The sequence below is a fragment of the Schistocerca piceifrons genome, chromosome 5, assembly GCF_021461385.2.
Source record: "Schistocerca piceifrons isolate TAMUIC-IGC-003096 chromosome 5, iqSchPice1.1, whole genome shotgun sequence".
NCBI lineage: Eukaryota > Metazoa > Arthropoda > Insecta > Orthoptera > Acrididae > Schistocerca > Schistocerca piceifrons.
The window spans coordinates 305,691,091-305,713,219 of NC_060142.1; the positions used below are offsets into that span (position 1 = coordinate 305,691,091).

At 38.0% G+C, this 22,129-nt stretch overlaps 1 protein-coding gene across 1 annotated transcript in view; it reads right to left on the minus strand.

Moving 5' to 3' along the window:
• The window catches only part of LOC124798525 (lysosomal acid glucosylceramidase-like), a 248,710-nt gene that overhangs the window by 128,524 nt on the left and 98,057 nt on the right, over positions 1-22,129 (minus strand). Inside the window, exon 4 of the mRNA XM_047261971.1 lies at positions 4,083-4,209. Coding sequence (XP_047117927.1) covers positions 4,083-4,209 — 127 coding nt within the window. The remainder of the gene's footprint in view (positions 1-4,082; positions 4,210-22,129) is intronic.

Here is a 22,129-nt window from a genome sequence, read left to right on the forward strand (position 1 = left end):
CAGACTCAATTAGCCTCTTGCATGTATCTACACTGTACTTTGATGCTTGACTATGTTTTGATTAAAAGTATATTTTCAGTGGAGATTAATAACTTTGTAACTGGCATTTCAATGACTTGAGTAATAGTGACCAGCTGCCAACCACCAACCAATCACATTTATTTTCAATAAAAACTGCTGTCAAGCTTGGTTGGCTTCATGCCAGCAACTGTGCTCCCCCCATCCCAACTCCAGCTCCCCAAAAATCTCACTGATATTGTTTTCAGGTTTCAACCAGCTTTCTATACCTGGTAGTATGTGAGCTTCACTGCTTTTCAGGAGTGCTGTAAACTCAGGCACTTTCTTTGAATTCTTCAGCAGTTACCCATCAGGATTTTAATACTGTTACCTGCAGAAGGCATTTCTTTCGATCTTACACTGATACTTCTAGATTTCCTACAGCTATCATTATCTGGATTGGATGGAGAGTTGCCTAACCCAAAAAACCCTTCTGTGCATCCCAGTCAACTACCTGAGTAGCAGCCTCTGATGCATAGCACCCATCTGACCCATTTAGGGGGACCCTATAGTTCTCGGTCCTATGGCTCAAGTCTTGGAAGTTGCAGCCTAGCTTGCCACAGAACCTTCAAAGTCTCTGGTTCAGTCTTTCCACTCAGCTCAGAACCAAAGGGCCATGGTTAGTTCTGGGGACAATGCTGCAAATTTAGGACTTGTTGAAACTCCGTGTACAAGGCTAGCCTTCTCAACCTTTTCTGATAGTTGCTGGAATGTTCCAAGTATGATCCTGGAGCCCAGATGACAGGCACCATTTGTCTCAGTGTTTACCACAGCCTACAGTTGGTTGCATCCTGTCCCTCAATGGCTGCTGGAATAGTCTCTTCAACATGTTGAATGAAGCCCCCAAGCATACACACTGAGTGACCTGATGTCCTTTCCTGTCCCTGCTGCCATTTTCGTGAGGGGTACTATCATTTGCCAAATGTTTAAACTGCTGACAATTAATAGACATTTACCCTTTTGCACCTGCCTCCTCTCGACACATGATGAAACAGATTTCCCCAAAACAGGTGAACTGAGTCACACTGGCTCAGTTTCAGTTGCTGTGTAAGACAGCACCTCAAACTTGTAGGTTAGTGGGATTGGTACAACACCCTGAGTCCTCCCTGGTCCCCACCCACCTTATACAGGACACCCAGATCAACCACAGAGATCTCACCCACAGTTAAGTGGATGAGAAATGATAGATTCTGTACTTTCTGCAGAGGAGTCAGGATCCACAGGAGAGGATAGTACTTGAAGTATCTCGTGAAATGGTATCACAGGCACACAAATCTTGGAAGCTTTCCCAACTGACCAATTTGCACCAGTTTCCAATCATTTGACAGTAGTCAGGGTGATTTCCATCTGCTTACAAATGTCAACCAACTCATCCCATCTTCAAGAATAGAATTCAGAGTAGGGCTACATTTTGGCTGGAGAAATGTATTACAGGGCAGTGAAGAAATAACTTTAAATGAAGCTCCGGTACTGATTATCTTTTAATCTGTTGAGCTAAAAAGTTGATGATTACTTATAAGAATTAAAGCAAATACATAAAATGAGATTTCTGTGAAGGAAACACAAAAAACTGTGGTAAAAGTTACCAGTTTCCTAAAACATTTTGATGTTAATTATACTTGTTATAAAACTCAAAAACAGAGTTAATTTATGATAAATGTGGGTAATATATAAAGGCTACTTCCTTTAATGGAAAACTAGAGGTAATTCAATATGTCAGCTACAGTATCCGCTACATTAACAACGACAAACGCTGATTTACTGCAAATTACTCGTAGATTATTCACTGGACAATAGTAGCTACTGAAAATTCTCAAGAAAGTACATTTATTTGCATTGATATACAAGGAAGTTCAGGGGTGATGAATTCTTCGACAGTAACTGTGAACCACAAACACTGATCTGCTATGAAATAAGTTATGTAACCAAGGAACTCACAATGATAACTTATGAAATTACAGTCTTGTGAGTGCCTGAAAATTCTCAAAAATAATCTATTTCTCACTTAATTATACAATGAAATTAGACAATGATTGCTTTGAATGAGGACAGGTCTATTGTTCTCAAAAATTTTAAAAGATCACAAGTAGGTTTAAGCCTACAATTGGTGGTAACAGTACGAATTTATTGTGGCACTCTCAAATGTTTCAAATTTCACACTATATCACAGTACAAATGGGTATTGATACAATCAATGAAAAAATATGCAGATCTGCTAATAATTGCTAAGATTTGCTAATAATCATAAAATAATGCTGGAGCATGAAGGAGAGAATGACAGAGAGAGAGAAAGTTTGGGATAAAAAAAAACACTATGTCAGGATACAGGAGGAATGGCATATAAAATGACAGGAGACGAAGGGTGACATCAATACAGGGTAAGTGGGCAACTTAATAAAGGTACAGGTCAGGATTATTGTGAGAACAAAGGATGACCTGGAGGGAGTGTTTCCACCTGGACTCAAAGCATCTGCTGAATTTTTGGTGTTGTTTTGTGCAATGTATTCAGTAACTAGGCGGATGGTTTCGCAGTTTGCCACAGTTTGAAAATGGCTAATATGACTATGCAGCTGGTTTGTTAACGTAGTCATATTAAATGCCATATTGCAATCACAGCACAGCTACAGATACAAATAAATCCTTGGTAGCAGACATAATGTCAATGAATCTATATACATGAAGGTAAATGGTTTCCAATCCAGATGACACAAGAAATTTTCACCACTAGAAACAGGCTGTCAAGAGGTGGAAATATTGTGACACATAGCTCCCAATAACAAGAATGTGTGAAGTTGTATCTTAGTTCCTCTTTTATTTAGGCCTAGTTATTTATTTGACCTGTGGGCATTTTGCACAGTAATATTGGTTTATCAAGGATGTTTCAGAAATTGCTGTGTATTTTTTGTTTTTACTGATTCAATTTTTATTTACTCCAGTAGGATTAAAAGGTGTACAGCAATTAAATATAATTATGACTCATCATAAATATAAAACATTCAGCATTGTATATTTGTTAAAGGTCTGAACTTGTTTAATGAGGATATTTCATTGCCACAATTTAATCATAATGTTCAGACATACCATTTATTAAAGAGCTCATATCTACTTCATTGAAGACAGTTGGATTCTGAATAGATTAGCAGTCACTATTAGGTAATGTACTTCTGTTTCCGTTGAGTATGTAACCACGAGGAACAAACTTAAGCTAGACTTCAGTACATATAAATCCTCTCAGTCAGCATTATACAAGATGATATGGATATTGAAACCATAACATTCAGTTCCTTCCCAGTTATTTCTACTAAGCCTCAGTAGCACTCTAACTACCTGGTGAATGTAAAAATGTTTTATACTGAGGTCTGTTAACTATAAGAACCACTACCTCATATGTCACCAAGTACATTACTGCACAAAAGCACTCAAAGGGCTGTTCAGTGGAGTACTGGATTAATTCTTTGACCTCAAACTTGATTCCTCCTTTGTGTATATAGCCAGACCCTTTACCCTTATATTGTCACTGCAGTGATGTTACAGTGGCTTGCATCAGTCAGGGGACACCAGTTTGATTTCTGTGACTTCTGCATAATTCTTTGTTATGGGTAACACATTTGTAGAAATATCTTTAGATTTTTTAATTTCCCATAGTTATTTACTATTTGTTATTGAACAAGCTTCCCAGGTTTTGATGAAAAAGGCCAAATGTATTTTGATTGTTACCCTCTGTGCTCTACAAGTTCCCACAGTTTTTTCACTAATTGCTGCTACTGGGCATATCACCATTCAGCAATTACATCTGTAAGAAACATTTACTCTAAAAAGGACCCTGAGGGAATTAATGGAAATGAAATTGACTAGATAGACAGTGCATATAAATATCCTGAATATAGTCTTATATAAATTTTCACAACAGACTGTTTAAGTGGAATCTACTACCTTGTTACCTTCACAAAGAATATGGTCCATAAAATATGGATATAAGTAACAAATAAATGTATTTAAATAATTCTAACGTTAGCTATTATTACCTCATGAGATTTTGTTGAGCATCTGGTGAAAGGGAAAATACATTAATCCCAGCAGAGTCAGTAAACGCAGTTCCAAAGCCCTTGACAGTTTGATATTTAGTACCTCTATCAACTTGCAGTGTCAGGCCTACAAGTAAAATAAAATGTGAGAGTGCTTAAGTAGGTAAGTACATTAATTTTTCACGAAAATATGTAGCTAATATTACTTAGATGCCTAATGTGCCTAAAATACAAATAACCTCAAATTTTGCAAAAACAGACGTAATGCCTGATGGAATAACAGCAATCAGTGATTTTATAATGTTACTTATAGTCCGTCTTGATTGCAAATTTTTTTTTTATTCATACGACCGGTTTAGGTTCATTCAGAACCATCTTCACATCTGTAACAATAATGATATTAATTTACTATTTCACGGAAGCAACTCTTTTTCATCCTATTTTATGTGATGCAGCACGCGAAAGTTGCTGGATTTGGATGTGTTACTCCCGTAACTGAAATATCAGGTATGTTCTGGAACATTTGATGTTGATTAGATAGGATGAAAATGAGTTGCTTCCGTGAAATAGTAAATTAATATCATTATTGTTACAGATCTGAAGATGGTTCTGAATGAACTGAAACGGGTCATATGAATAAAAAAAAAAAAAAAAAAAATGCAATCAAGACGGATTATAAGTAACATTACAAAACCTCAAATTTGTCAGTCCACTGTTTCCCAACAGCAATAAATATAGTAAAAAAAAGGACAAATAATTCACATTAATGAATGCTTTTGTAGCCACTGTTTGTATACAAAATTTCTTTTGAGTACTGAAACACCACATATGGTTAGTACTAATCAACCTTTCAGGCTGTTGCAAGCGTCATTCTTGAGTGGTATTTGAAACAGTAAGCTCAAGAAATCTCCAAATGTACCACAACTGTTCAACTAATCATCTGGAACTTCCTTTCCCTGATCATTTTTTACTTATTTGTAGTTATATACTTCAGATTATCTATTTAATATTGTGACGTTTGTAATGTAGAAGAATGGGACAGTATAAAATGAACAGAATGATACCATATATTCTGGAGATTGTGATACTATCATGCATTCATTACGTGAAGTCATATACATGTAGAACTTTCATTTGTATTGTCTTACACTTACTATGTCTATGAAAGCCAATTAACTTATGATGAAATTAGGTGCATTATATACAAATCCAATTAATTTATGGAAGTAGCGTACTGCAAAATCAGAACAAGTCAGACCAAATGCAAATACAGTCTGAGAATATTCTATGTAAGAATAAGGAAAAAAGCACTGGTAATAAAGATAGAACTCAATGCAAAGATATCAGCATCATGTCAGTATCAAAATTCATAGTGTAATTCCAAAGTAATTAAAGGATGTAGTCAGTCTATTGTTATCATGAATATTTCATGTAATTTTGATGTAAAAACTGGTTTATTTCAACATACTAATTATGCCAAACTTGTTATCAACATTTGTCAAATTAAATCCTGTAATAAATGTTATGAAAGCATATGAATTCCAATTGTTGTTGTTGTTGTTGTGGTCTTCAGTCCTGAGACTGGTTTGATGCAGCTCTCCATGCTACTCTATCCTGTGCAAGCTTCTTCATCTCCCAGTACCTACTGCAACCTACATCCTTCTGAATCTGCTTAGTGTATTCATCTCTTGGTCTCCCTCTACGATTTTTACCCTCCACACTGCCCTCCAATACTAAACTGGTGATCCCTTGATGCCTCAGAACATGTTCCACCAACCGATCCCTTCTTCTAGTCAAGTTGTGCCACAAACTTCTCCCCAATCCTATTCAATACCTCCTCATTAGTTATGTGATCTACCCATCTAATCTTCAGCATTCTTCTGTAGCACCACATTTCAAAAGCTTCTATTCTCTTCTTGTCCAAACGGTTTATCATCCATGTTTCACTTCCATACATGGCTACACTCCATACAAATACTTTCAGAGACGACTTCCTGATGCTTAAACCTATACTCGATGTTAACAAATTTATCTTCTTCAGAAATGCTTTCCTTGCCATTGCCAGTCTACTTCAACCATCATCAGTTATTTTCCTTCCCAAATAGCGGAACTCCTTTACTACTTTAAGTGTCTCATTCCCTAATCTAATTCCCTCAGCATCACCCCACTTAATTCGACTACATTCCATTATCCTTGTTTTGCTTTTGTTGATGTTCATCTTATATCCTCCTTTCAAGACACTGTCCATTCCGTTCAACTGCTCTTCCAAGTCATTTGCTGTCTCTGACATAATTACGATGTCATCAGCGAACCTCAAAGTTTTTATTTCTTCTCCATGGATTTATACCTACTCCAAATTTTTCTTTTGTTTCCTTCACTGCTTGCTCAATATAGAGATTGAATAACATCGGGGAAAGGCTACAACCCTGTCTCACTCCCTTCCCAACCACTGCTTCCCTTTCATGTCCTTCGACTCTTATAACTGCCATCTGGTTTCTGTACAAATTGTAAATAGCTTTTCGCTCCCTGTATTTTACCCCTGCCACCTTCAGAATTTGCAAGAGAGTATTCCAGTCAACACTGTCAAAAGCTTTTTCTAAGTCTACAAATGCTAGGAATGTAGGTTTCCCTTTCCTCAATCTAGCATCTAAGATAAGTCGTAGGGTAAGTATTGCCTCACGTGTTACGAGATTTCTACAGAATCCAAACTGAACTTCCCCGAGGTCGGCTTCTACTAGTTTTTCCATTCATCTGTAAAGAATTCGCATTAGTATTTTGCAGCCGTGACTTATTAAACTGATAGTTCGGTAATTTTCACATCTGTCAACACCTGCTTTCTTTGGGATTGGAATTATTATATTCTTCTTGAAGTCTGAGGGTCTTTCGCCTGTCTCATACATCTTGCTCACCAGATGGTAGAGTTTTGTTAGGACTGGCTCTCCCAAGGCTGTCAGTAGTTCTAATGGAATGTTGTCTACTCCTGGAGCTTTGGTTCGACTCAGGTCTTTCAGTGCTCTGTCAAACTCTTCACGCAGTATCATATCTCCCATTTCATCTTCATCTACATCCTCTTCCATTTGCATAATATTGTCCTCAAGTACATCGCCCTTGAATAGACCCTTTATATACTCCTTCGCACCTTTCTGCTTCCCCTTCTTTGCTTAGAACTGGGTTTCCATCTGAGCTCTTGATATTCATACAAGTGGTTCTCTTTTCTCCAAAGGTCTCTTTAATTTTCCTGTAGGTAGTATCTATCTTACCCCTAGTGAGATAAGCCTCTACATTCTTACATTTGTCCTCTAGCCATCCCTGCTTAGCCATTTTGCCCTTCCTGTCGATCTCATTTTTGAGACATTTGTATTCCTTTTTGCCTGCTTCATTTACTGCATTTTTATATTTTCTCCTTTCATCAATTAAATTCAATATTTTTTCTGTTACCCAAGGATTTCTACCAGTCCTCATCTTTTTACCTACTTGATCCTCTGCTGCCTTCACCACTTCTTCAACTGTATTGCTTTCCCCCATTCCTGTCAATTGTTCCCTTATGCTCTCCCTGAAACTCTGTACAACCTCTGGTTTAGTCAGTTTATCCAGGTCCCATCTCCTTAAATTCCCACCTTTTTGCATTTTCATCAGTTTTGATCTACAGTTCATAACCAATAGATTGTGGTCAGAGTCCACATCTGCCCCTGGAAATGTCTTACAGTTTAAAACCTGGTTCCTAAATCTCTGTCTTACCATTATATAATCTATCTGAAACCTGTCAGTTTCTCCAGGCTTCTTCCATGTGTACAATCTTCTTTTATGATTCTTGAACCAAGTGTTAGCTATGATTAGGTTGTGCTCTGTGCAAAATTCTACCAGGCGGCTTCCTCTTTCGTTTCTTACCCCCAATCCATATTCACCTACTACGTTTCCTTCTCTCCCTTTTCCTACTGATGAATTCCAGTCACCCATGACTATTAAATTTTCGTCTCCCTTCACTATCTAAATAATTTATTTTATTTCATCATACATTTCTCCAATTTCTTCATCATCTGCTGAGCTAGTAGGCATATAAACTTGTACTACTGTGGTAGGCTTGGGCTTCATATCTATCTTGGCCACAATAATGCGTTCACTATGCTGTCTGTAGTACCTTACCCGCATTCCTATTTTCCTATTCATTATTAAACCTACTCCTGCATTACCACTATTTGATTTTGTGTTTATAACCCTGTAGTCACCTGTCCAGAAGTCTTGTTCCTCCTGCCACCAAACTACACTGATTCCCACTATATCTAACTTTAACCTATCCATTTCCCTTTTTAAATTTTCTAACCTACCTGCCCGATTAAGGGATCTGACATTCCACGCTCCGATCCGTAGAATGCCAGTTTTCTTTCTCCTGATAACGACATCCTCTTGAGTAGTCCCCGCCCGGAGATTCAAATGGGGGACTATTTTACCTCCAGAATGTTTTACCCAAGAGGACGCCATCATCATTTAACCATACAGTAAAGCTGCATGCCCTCGGGAAAAATTACGACCGTAGTTTCCCCTTGCTTTCAGCCGTTCACAGTACCAGCACAGCAAGGCCGTTTTGGTTAGTGTTACAAGGCCAGATCAGTCAATCATCCAGACTGTTGCTCCTGCAACTACTGAAAAGGTTGCTGCCCCTCTTCAGGAACCACACGTTTGTCTGGCCTCTCAACAGATACCCCTCCATTGTGGTTGGACCTACGGTACGGCTATCTGTATCGCTGAGGCACGCAAGCCTCCCCACCAACGGCATGGTCCATGGTTCATGAGGAATTTCATCTGTAAGTTTAATTACATACAGTTCAAATAATACATAGAAAGCTTTGGTAATTGTTGGATATTATATAAGCACCAGTGGCAGTAGCTATGAGAGAGCAGTCAGTGTTGTGTTAGTCCTGAGTAAGTATTGCAGATAGTTTTGAGACAGTATTGTGTCAGTCCAGGATGAGAAATTTGTGTATGTATTTGTAGAAATAAATACACTGAAGTGCCAAAGAAACTGGTATAGGCATACACATTCAAATACAGAGATATGTAAACAGGCAGAATATGACACTGCAGTCGGCAATGCCTATGTAAGACAACAAGTGTCTGGCACAGTTGTTAAATTGATTACTGCTACTACAATGGCAGGTTATAGGATTTAAGTGAGTTTGAATGTGGTGTTATAATTGGTGCACAAGCGATGGGACACAGCGTCTCCAAGGTAGTGATGAAGGGATTTTTCTGTATGACCATTTCACCAGGAAACTGGTAAAACATCAAATCTCCAACATCGCTGCAGCCAGAGAAAAATCCTGCACGAATGGGACCTATGATGACTGAAGAGAATTGTTCAACATGACAGCAGAGCAACCATTCTGCAAATTGTTGCAGATTTCAGTGTTGGGGTATCAACAAGTGTTAGCATGCAAACAATTCAATGAAACATCATCAATATAGGCTTTTGGAGGTGAAGGCCCACTCATGTACCCTTGATGACTGCACAGCACGAAGCTTTATGTTTTGCCTGGGACTGTCAACACCGACCTGGGACTGTTGATGACTGGAAAGGAGACAAACTCATGAATCAATGGACTCTGCATGTCGGCAGGGGACTGTTCAAGGTGGTGAAGGTTCTGTAATGATGTGGGGTGTGTGCAGTTGGAGTGATATGGGCCCCTGATATTTCTAGATATGACTCTGACAGGTGACATGTATGTAAGCATCCTGTCTGATCACCTGCATCCATTCATACCCACTGTGCATTCCAGCAGAGTTCGGCAATTCCAGCAGGACAATGCGATACCCCACACATCCATAATTGCTACATAGTGGCTCCAGGAACACTTTTCTGAGTTTAAACACTTCCACTGGCCACCAAACTCCTCAGACATGAACATTATTGAATGTATCTGGGATGCCTTGCAATGTGCTGTCCAGAAGAGATCTCCTCCCCCTCATACTCTTACAGATTTATGGACAGCCCTGCAGGATTCATGGTGTCAGTTCCCTCTAGCACTACTTCAGACATTAGTCGAGTCCATGCCATCTTGTGTTGCGGCACTTCTGCGTGCTCGTGGGGGACCTACTTGAGATTAGGCAGGTGTACCAGTTCCTTTGACTCTTCAGTGTAGGTGAAAGACTAATTCCAATGTGTCAACCAGTATAAAAAAACTGTCTTGATAATGCTATATGTGGATACCAGGTATCTTGTAAAAGGAAAGGGTGTTTATTTACAGAAAATCTACATCACCCTTTAGACAAAAATCAGATACAAAAATTGATTATTGAAGACTATTTACAGAAGTATCAAAATCTTACAATACAATGGAGTGAAGCTGGTATGCTATGTCAAAAGGATGAACATATGTTTTGAGAATCAGAACAAAAACAAAATTGTATTGAATGATCAGGCTATCAGTACCTGCATTACCAGCAGAGAATATGACTACACATATGGACAAAGTAAAACAAAGTAAATGACTAGAGTAAATCACATGGATCATCAACATCAAGGACAACAACAAAAAATATTAACACTATAATAATTGCTATTTCTATGTGGAGTAGCAGAAACAGAAACACATGCATCATTTTTATTATTGCTGTGTTAGGCAAAACCATTCAGTACAGGAAGTCAAATTGAAGAAGCTAATCAATTTTTATCCCATTATTACAAGAAATTCTTTGAAGAACTCGCAAGGTTTTTGATAAGAATCTGATGAACTTAGTAACAATTTAAAACAATTAAAATTGATTTCAGTTAAGACTTCAGTGGTAAAATAGGGGCAGTACCAAGCAAACTACATAACAGTGTAGAGAAAACAAAAAGAGATCTAACTAACAGTTAAGGACAGTTGAAGAGTGGGGATAAACTTGATATTACAAATAATGAAGTAAAAAATTTGAGGAATGAGGTGTCAAACTTTAGCAACCAGCTCACAGAACTAAAGAAGATCTTGCAGTAGAGTCAGAGCACAACAATTGGGAGAACAGAGTAGTTTTGTTGAGAATAGTATTGTAAAGCAGAATTAATAGATAAATGACATTGAAAAATTTGTATTGTTGAAAATGAAAAACAAAAATGTAATTTTCAATGTAGAAGGGTTGACAGTTGTAGATCTTTATCAGCAAACTGTTAAATATGTCAGAAAATGAATTAGAGATTTTACTGATGTTGTACCCGTATTTTACGCAAATGTCCAGAAAAGCAGAGGTAATATGAATGAAAAGTAGGTAAAATATCACAAAAGAAAAGCAAAAAGAAAATACCTGAGTAAATGTGAATTATTAGCAAACATGAATGTCAACTGTTTTTTGAACAAAGATACTGCAGGTCTTTTAAACATAATTAAGACTATAGACTGAAATGTTATTTGAAACACAAGCTATCATGAAAACGTTTATTTGATTAAAAGAATGACAAAGCTAATAATGTTACCTTGGGAATTTGAAAATGTTATGTGTTTGTTAAGTGCAAAACTGAGTAGTAGCTATGTAGTGGGCAGTGATAATGAGAAATATTTAAAGTAAAATGCATATTCTACACCATTTTTTAAAAAATGTTCTATGTGTTTGTGTAATGGCAAATCAAAACACGTGCACTCAAACATATTTATGTCAGAAGTAGATGTGGATGTTTAAAAAAAAGTAATAATTTTGTACACCTTAGCTTCAAAGCATTGAAGGCACTGTACACTCATTTGTATACTATGTGACTGGTGAACACAGAGCCCCAGCTATTGTGGTGTATTTTTCCAAAATGTCAGACTTCTGTGCCACATTCATTCTTTGATTAATTTGTAAATTGTTCAAGTTATCTTCTGCTATCTTGCTGTCTTTCCTTAGTAGGTGCTATGTGCACATTTTTAGCGTTTTCAAGTGTATTTTCATGGCAGAATTAATGCATTCTTTGTGTATTATTTGTCTAAGAGCTAAGAATTTTTCTTACATTGTTGGAATGAACTTTGTGTACAGTTGTTTTAAACTGAGAATATTTGAAATATGGTTACACTAATGGTATTTTACACTGCCATGACTGAAAAACATATTTACATTTACACTTGTATAGTAAATAAATTATCTTGCATTTTGAGGAGGTTTATTTTTTTTGGTTGTTTCTGAGGAAAAATCTTTTTACATTTAACGACAGTTGGGGTGTTTTAAGTTTTTGTGCTGTCTTATTTTATGGACATTGAATAAACGTTGATTTTCGATCTATTTGGTGGACTTTTGTGCTATACTTGTTACTATAAAGACAGGAAGTCAGACTTATTGGCTTGTTACACTCATTTTCAAGATCTGCCACCAGTATTTGAATATAAATATTAGAATGAAGGCACTGGTAAGGATTTAATTATGAGAAGAAAACATTGAGTTTGTTTGTTATCTCGAACACATTTTATTGTGAAAGGTGCTTGGAGTGAGCAGTTTATTTATCAGATCACATATTATTTTTCGAAACTGTGATAGGTGAGATCATGATGAAATCATCATTCATTCATTCATTCATTGGTCCATTTGATTCATTATATACTTAAACAGTACAATGAAAATAGGACAAGTCAAAATTTCGAAAGGAGCAGAAAAAAAACCACACACACACACACACACACACACACACACACGCGCACACACACACACACACACACACACACACACACACACAGAGAGAGAGAGAGAGAGAGAGAGAGAGAGAGAGAGAGAGTGAGAGAGAGGGCATACTGTTCTAGATAGTTTAATTTCTTGTACTCAAGATTCTCACTAATGTAAACTGCCACACCACCACCCTTATGTTGCTGTCTACAATAACTATTTGCTAAGGAGTAGCCCTCTAGTTTACAGTAAATAATTTCATCAGATTTTAATCCATGCTCAGTTAGCACCACTATATGAGGTGACTGTTCATTTACAAAAACCTGTAATATATTAAGCTTATTTCTAAGGTACTGTATGTTTAGGTGCATGAGCCTTAGTGGTATTTTTAACTGGTCACTCTGATTATCTTCCTTTAAAATGCACTGAGTTGGTTCACTAACAGTTGGCTTTAAATGTAATAGTTCCCCTTCCTGTAATATACTAAGCACTTCACTTGCTCCCTTTGCTTCTGGTACTATGCAGTGATTTTTTTCAGTTTGTGTCATTAAACCTGGATTGTATCTTTGTCTGGTGTTTATATTCCTCTCACTATTGTCACACTGGTATTTAAGCTGGACAGTTTTACTTACATCTTTTTCCATGTTCTCTTTCTGCTTACTCGATACCATAAAAAATCCTCACTTAGTGTAGCAGGTCTCCTAGTCCTCAGGCATCTGTCTTGATTGGAAGCTGCTTCTGCTGTTGATCTTCCAGGCCTCAGGTACCTCTTCTGTGTGGTTGCTGTTGCTGGTGGCTCCTGTGCTCCCCGACTTGGTGACTGCCCTTCTTTGTTAGCTGCTGCGGCTAATGACCTTTGTATATTTTCCTCACATGCATTTTCATTGCCTTGAGGTAGTATTATGGGGTCTGCTGTTCTGGATGCTGTTGCTGATGACGACAGCTCTGCTGATGATTGTGGTGATTCTGCTGCTATTGGTTTATCTGACACTGCTGCTGAGAATATCTGAGCCTTTGCTGTTGCTACTGGTGTTTGTTGTAGCTCTACTGCAGATAATGATGGTTCCACTGTTACAGACAACTCTTGCTTTGGCGGAATTGGGATTGGAGACACTTCCATTACAGATGATTCATTAATAAATTTAAGTATTTCAGCACTGATAATCTTTTTCCCTTTTACGTTCATGTAGAGACCATGTCTTGTGAAGTGCTCTCTGTGAACACTGTTTATCTCTACGAAGGTCGTATTCTGGAAACCTCGACATGTTTTCTCAAATAGCCTGTTTGCTGTAACAATCTCGATGTTTACGCACGAGTTTTCCATCAGATCGTGTCTCCTGGGGATGTTAACAATGTAGAAATGCACTCGAGGCATCCTTTTGATTGTTTCCTTTAGGATTCTCGTTGCACGCCAAGTTTCATTACAGCAAACATCATTTGCGCCTCCTATTATGATGCAGCTGTTAACCGTCGTTAATATGTTGTCACTGTTTTTCAGAATTTCGCGTAATGGCGCGCCTGGTTTGATGATGCCTGTTACATTAAGGTCTGGATGATTTCTTCTCATAATTTCCGTAACTCCTCTCCCATGACTATCTGCAAAAATATATGTCTGTTGCTTGTATCCTTGCTTATGCATAACGTGGTTGTTTACTTTTTTTTCTTTATGAATATTTACCTTGTGTTTTTCTCCGTTTAATCCACTTGTATATTTTTGTGTGGATAGTTTGTTCATATTTTTATCCCTAGATGCACTATTAACACTTTCTTTTCTTGCGTTTAATTCACTTGTGTCTTTTTGAGTGATCAGTTCGTTCATATTTCTAGTTACAGTCGTACTGTTTACACTTTGTACATTTGGTTGTGCAGACCTACGAATTTTATGGCTAGCATTAATGAGATCTTGTTGCCTTGACGATTCAGACAGTTCCCGTATGGTTAGTACTAAATTTTCCATTGTTTTTATATATTTTTTTATAATGTCAAGTTCTTTTTGAAGTTCGTCTTGCACGCTGTCTTCTATTCCCGCGTAGCACTTTTCACTCGCGATCTCGCGGCCGTTACACTCTATGTCACATTTACACTGTATTTGTAAATCATCTTGAGCATAGCAGTGTGAATGGCACCATTTATGTTTAAACACGCATATTCTAATTCCATTTAGCACTGTTTCGTCACAAACAATACACTTGATTGAAATTAAGTCCTCAAAAACTGCAGAGCGGTTTAAAGTTACGTGTACACTTGCCGCCATTTTTTCAAGTGGACAGCAGACCTGTGCAATAGTACACTTTTCTTGAAATGTTTCTTTACAATAACTATTGGAAAATGCATATCAGTAAATGGTAAAGGATTGTTGTCATCAAAGTACTTTCTTCTGTCACCTATTCTCAACCCTTTTGCATGAGTTCCTAAATTTTCTCTACCAGAGGTAGAGTAAATCCTGCTAATTTGATCTCTTACAAGCCTGTGGAGAGTTTGGGCAATTAAAACGTACAAGTTCAGAATGTTAAAAATTGGCTTTGTGTAATATTTCACAGACCTGTCAACTGCTCCCACTGAATTCATTGTTGAGTTTGAGAGGCCAAAAGATCTCCCTGTCAAACTTTTCCATCTCATGCACATGTATGAAACTGCAGATGGACAATATAGATTATGCCTCTCTTTTATAACACAGCTTGATTGTCAAGAAGTATACTCATGCTCATAAATTAAGGATAATGCTAACACATGGTGAAACACTTCTCTGGTGGGTGGTTTGCGGGTTTAAATCACCTCAGGGTATGACCATGCAGTGCATTTGATTTGCAGTCGTCGCACGGTGGTGCTGGCAGCAGTCCACATACGCAGAGGTGTGTTGGTACATGTCAGAGTACGGTGCAGCGAGTAAGTGTGCAGACATTTTCAGATGTGCTAATGGTGACTGTGTGTTGAAAATGGCTCAAAGAACACATATTGATGACATTATGAGGGGTAGAATACTAGGGCGACTGGAGGCAAGTCAAACACAGCAGGTTGTAGCTTGGACCCTCCGTGTGCCACAAAGTGTAATCTCAAGATTATGGCAACGATTACAGCAGACAGGAAACATGTCCAGGCACTACAGTACAGGACATCCACAGTGTACAACACGAAGAGAAGACCGATATCTCACCATCAGTGCCCACAGGCGGCCACGGAGTAACGCAGGTAGCCTTGCTCGGGACCTTACTGCAGCCACTGTGAGAGTGGTCTCCAAACACACAGTCTATAGATGACTGAACAGACATGGTTTATTCACCCGGAAACCTGCAAGGTGCATTCCACTGACTCATGGTCACAGGCGAGATCATAAAGCCTGGTGTCAAGAACACAGTACGTGGTCATTGGAACAGTGGTCCCAGGTTAGATTCACAGATGAGTCCAGGTATAGTCTGAACAGTGATTCTTGCCAGGTTTTCACCTGGCGTGAAGCAGGAACCTGATACCAACCCCTTAATGTCCTTGAAAGGGATCTGCATGAAGGTCATGGTTTGATGGTGTGGGGTGGGATTATGATTAGTGCACGTACACCCGATCATGTCTTTGACAGAGGAACTGTAACAGGTCAGGTGTATTAGGACGTCTTTTTGCACCAGTATGTCCACCTTTTCATGGCTGTAGTGGGTCCCACCTTCCTCCTGATGGATGACAATGCACAGCCCCACTGAGCTGCCAACGTTGAGGAGTACCTTGAAACAGAAGATATCAGGCGAATGGAGTGGCCTGTCTGTTCTCCAGACCTAGGCCCCAACAAGCACATCTGGGATGCTCTTGGTTGACATATCGCTGCACGTCTCCAAACCCCTACAACACTTCAGGAGCTCCGACAGGCTCTGGTGCAAGAATGGGAGGCTATACCCCAGCAGCTGCTCGACCACCTGATCCAGGGTATGCCAACCCATTGTGCGGCCTGTGTACATGTGCATGGTGATCATATCCCATATTAATGTCAGGGTACATGTGCAGGAAACAGTGGCATTTTGTAGCATATGTGTTATGGGATGGTTTTCTCAACTTATTACCAATACTGTGGACTTACAGATCCAAGTCGTGGGTGTTCCGTATGTGCCTATGCTAGTAGCGCCAGTTTTGTGTAGTGCCACATTGTGTGGCGCCACATTCTGCAATTATCCTTAATTTATGAGCATTAGTGTATATTAGTTGAAATAAACTGGACTGCTACTCATGAAGTGGTTTCATGAGCATAAAGCAAGAAAAACATTACTGAATTTGAATATCATGTTTTGACATAAAAATCTACTGCATTTAGATGGTATAAATTGTTTAAAAAGTAATGTTCTTTTAACTACAATGGACATTCATCAATAAAAATCTGTCATTGTGAATAAAATTCAGTTTAGAACACCTAATGAAGTTTGCCAACATTGTACCTAATTATGAATGAACTTTCTCTGGTACTTGTAGAATTGTTACTGATCTGAAGTGTACTCAACAATAACACAAAATATCAGAGCATAATTTCACAGAAAATTAAAGTGTTGAAAAATACTCTTCTGGGTGAATGTATGCTCATGTATGAGAAGGAAAATTCCCAAGAAGAAATATAGTTTTTCAACTATAATACCTTTCTGCTTTGACTACTGAGTATTCACTGGTTAAAACATTTGTCTTGGTGTATCAATAAAGCCAGTTGGTTTCATTTACCATAAATGGCAGCAGGTCTTGTATTTCAGTTATCATCAAAGATAACTATTATCTTCACGATACTTCTGCATGGAAGCCAAATGATAAGGTGCAGGTATAAATGAATGAAATTTTATTTTTCCAAATAAAAATGAATTGCTAAATCACAATTCTTTCCCAAGGGTTTCACCATCTATTTCACATTCTGAAGATCTTCTAACTACAAATGTTTAAGGATGAATAGAGCTTTGCACTGTGTCTGTTGGAGAATGTGGTACTGGACTGATATATTGAAATTATTTAGAAGACAATTATCAATGCAGAAAAACTGACACTATTGTCAACCTTACCATTTATAAGATTTCTTATTTTGTGTAGTTATAATGAAGTTTTATTTTATTATCTTAGAAAACTGAAATGTGGTTTATCTGTGGTGTAGACAAGAATAACAAAGAGAACGTTAATGCTTATATTGAAGTGTAGACAGAAATATAAAAGCAAACATTCCAGGAAGACAACCTGAACTTTCAAGAGCTATTGGTCAAACAGGGCAGAAATATGGCAGTGTATCTTAGGACACCAACACCGCAAAGTTATCTGAGATCCGCAGTATGTAAACATGTGTGTAGCTCTCAGGGACTGAACAGGTAGTGGATGGTAAGACAGTACAGTACCTTGGGAAAGGTACAGCACTGCCACTTAAGATATACACACTGAGGTGACAAAAGTTACAGTATACCTCTTAAAATATCATATCATGCCTCCTTTTGCCTGGCTTAGTGCAGCATCTCAACATGGCATGGACTCAACAAGTTACTGGAAGTCTCCTGAAAGAATATTGAGCCATGCTGCCTCTACAGATGTCCACAATTGTGAAAGAGTTGCCAGTGCAGGATTTTGAGCACTAACTGGCCTCTCAATTATGTCTCACATGGTATGTTCAATGTGTTTCATATCAGATGATCTGCATGGCCAAATCATTCACTTGAAATGTCCAGAATGTTCTTTAACCCAATCATGAACAACTGCGGCCTCGAGACATGGCACACTGCCATCCATAACAATTCAATCAGTTTTTGGGAAAATGAAGTCTATGAATGGCTGCAAATGGTCTCCAAGTAGCTGAACATAATCAGTTCCACTCAATGATAAGTTCAGTTGGGCCACAGGAACCAGTCCATTTCATATAAACACACCCACCAGCTTGCACAGTCCTTGTTGACAACTTGGTTCCATGGCTTTGCGAGGTCTGTGCCACACTCAAAGCCTACCAGAAGCTATCACCAACTGAAATTGGGGCTCATCTGACCAGGCCATGGTTTTCCAGTCAACTACAGTCCAACTGCTATGCTCATGAGTCCAGGAGAAGTGCTGCAAGTGGTGTCATGCTATTGGCAAAGTCAACTGCATTGGTTGTCTGCTACCATACCCCATTAATACCAAATTTTGCCACACTGCTGTCCTACTGGATATGTTTTTTTATATATCTCATATTGATTTCTGTGGTTATTTCATTCAGTTTTGCTTTTCTGTTAGCAGTGACAAATCTACAGAAATTCCACTGCTCTCGCTTGTTACACAAAGGCCACTGGCCACTGCAGTATCTGTGGTGAGCAGTAAAGCCTGAAATTTGATATTCTCCACACACTCCTAATACTGTGGGTATTGGAATATTGAGTCCCATAATGATTTAGGAAATAGAATGTCCCATGCGTCTTGCCCAACTACTATCCTGCATTCAAAATCCATTAATCCTCATCGTGTAGTCATGTGACACTACTGCCATCAGTATGTGAGTATATTGCTGTCCTATGACTTTTGTCACCTCAGTGTATAGGAGTCAAAATATTAGTGTTTCACAGGCTCGACCAAATATTTGACATGTAAGACCACCCTAAAGGGAACTATCCAAAGCAGCCAGCCTCTAAAATGTAGAACTGAAAGAAAACTGCAAAGAAAAATCTGCAACAAAATTCTCCAAGAACTATGATGGGGCAATAATTCTTTTTTGGAACACTCTATAATCTTGCTCTCCAGATACCCTTTTGGAATTGTTTCACTTCCTGCAGTTCAAAGGAGAGATTATTTAAAAGAGTATTACGTTAGGCCTTTGGATTAAGAAAATCAGATTCTCAAAATATCAACCACTACTTAAGGTGTTTGAATAATCTCCATTCCACAGGGCTCAGCAATGTTGTGGAAATCCTACTGCCCTTCATGGATGGTCTCAGGTCAATGTGGATAGCATCAAGGTATTACCAGAAAATAGAGCTGATTACAAATGATGTGGATTCTTCCTCTCAGTCCAGGCCACATTGTAGATGATGAAATGATTCTGAGTGATGATATGATTCCATAGCAAAAAACATACCACTAAGTTTAGAATTTTGTAAAGCTTCTTCACTGAGTACAACATTTCCAGTACAAAAAATTTTCTGTACGTTTGTTATTCACACACTTATCTAGAAAAACTGTGTAAAGTTAGTGAAGTGGTTACTACTGATGATCCTCAGTAATGCTGAAATTTTGAAGCCTCATTCTCTGAAATTTTTTAAAGTTGTAACTTAGTAGTTCTATGATTGACATGACACCATTGATTTTAAATTGAGATTACTTCTCATTCATTAGTGCCAAAATTTCTCTCAACTCTTTTTGTAGTTCAAATAAACCAGTTTTGAAACAACACTGAATGAACTCTAAACAGTGTCAATTTCATTTGTGTACATCTTCATAGTGAAATCATCTCTCATGTTTCCACAAACCATAAATCTTGACAAAGAAAAAAAACTCAGAGTCATATGAGGTCTGTTCAAAAAATTCCAGAACATTTGTAATTTTGTACCATCAGTGGTTTGGAGAAAAATGCCACTGGCATCCCGATACACACCTGCGTTTAATGTGTAACTGCTGGAAGTTTCATTGTTATACATCTGTTAGTTATTGTTCAGTACTGTACTGAATAGAATGTTGCATCGCAAAGTTTGCAAATTTAGAGATGGCAGAGTCAGAGGAGCAATGCATCTGCATTACATTTTGTGTGAAACTTAAGAAAATCTTTATAGAGACAAGGTAAATTATGCAGGAAGCTTACGATGAAGAGTGTTTAAGCCACATTCAATGTTATGAATAGTTCAGATGGTTAAAAAATGGCTGGATGGAAGTTAAAGGTGACCCTCATTCAGGATGCCCTTCAATGTCTACTGACAATGCTCATGTCAAGAACATCAATGAAATTGTGCATGCCAATCTAAGACTGACTGTCCACAAGATTGCAGAAGAATGAAACATTTCAGCTGGATCATATCGTGAAGCCCTGACACAGCATCTTGGAATAAACTGTGTTGGCACCCAGTCCATTCCATGGCTTATGAGTCAAGACTGGAAAGATGTTCACCTCACAATCTGTGAAGAGCTTTTGGATCCTGCAAATGAGAATTATATGTTCCATAAGAGAATCAGAACTGGTGATGAGACTTGGGTCTATGGTTACAATGTTGAGACCAAGGTTCAATCTTCTTGATGAGTTGGGGAAGATTCTCCAAGACCAAAAAAAGGTTGTCAGGTCAGGTCAAATGTCAAAGCCATGCCAATAGTTTTCCTTGACTTTGAAGGATTAGTCCATTATGAATTTGTGCCTCAGGGACAAACTGTTAATCAGTGGTACTATTGGGACATGTTGCAACACCTGCAAGAAAATGTGAGAATGAAACAGCCTGAAACATGCTGAGATAATTCACGGCTCTCTCATCATGATAATGTGCCCACAGATTCCGCCCTGTTGGTGTGTGATTATTGCTCAAAAAACGGAATCACTGTGCTGCCTCATCCTCCATACTCTCCAGATGTGGACCCTGCAGACTTTTTTTATTTCCAATGTTGAAACCGCTATTGAAAGGATGAAGATTTGCAATGATAGATGACATAAAAGAAACTTCACAGATAGTGCTTTGCGCGATCCAGCAAGAAGTATACCGAGAGTGTTTTCAGAAATGGAAATGGTGTTGGGAGTGGTGTATCAAATGTGTAGGAGAATGTTTTGAAGGAGACCACACACAATAAATACAAGGTAAGCATAGAAAAATTTTGTGGACAAAGTTCTGTAATTTTTTAACAGAACTTGTAAACAGTTTTCAGAGTGTGTCACTGGGGCCTTACTAACGTATTACAACACAGAAGTTATTCAGACAATTGTAGCTGCACTGTTCAAATGATTTCATACTTTGACGTTGAAATATTAGTCAGCTGAAAACAAAAACATGAATGTTTACATTGAGATATGAACATGAGAAATGCTAATCACAGACTCTGTCTTGGAGATGTTACCAGAACAATTACCAGGCACAGACTACCAGAGCTGTTGCCCAGTAGTTGCGCTTATAGACAAGTGTGTGAATATTTAGTGAAATCTGTAAACTCATATTGCTCTATGTAGGGAACAATGTTGAAATTAGTGGTAATGACATTACAGAGAACCAAGTAATATTTGGTTTATTCATATGATAAAGAACTGGAAAGTTAACAAACCTGTGTGGACTTTTTCCTTTATACCTTGAGCACTACTGAGGGGTACTAAATGAGCTTCACATAAATTTCACAGGTTAGTAATTTTCCTAATTTATTTAATTTCTTAATTAACACTTTATTCTGGAAACCAAAGGCATTTTGTAGCTCAGAAGAAAGAGGGTAACAGAATTATAATGTCAACTCTTGGAATTAAACTTACTTAAAGGGCACATAATGGAAGTATTTTCTGAATGATGGAAATTTTCATTACAAATAGCATT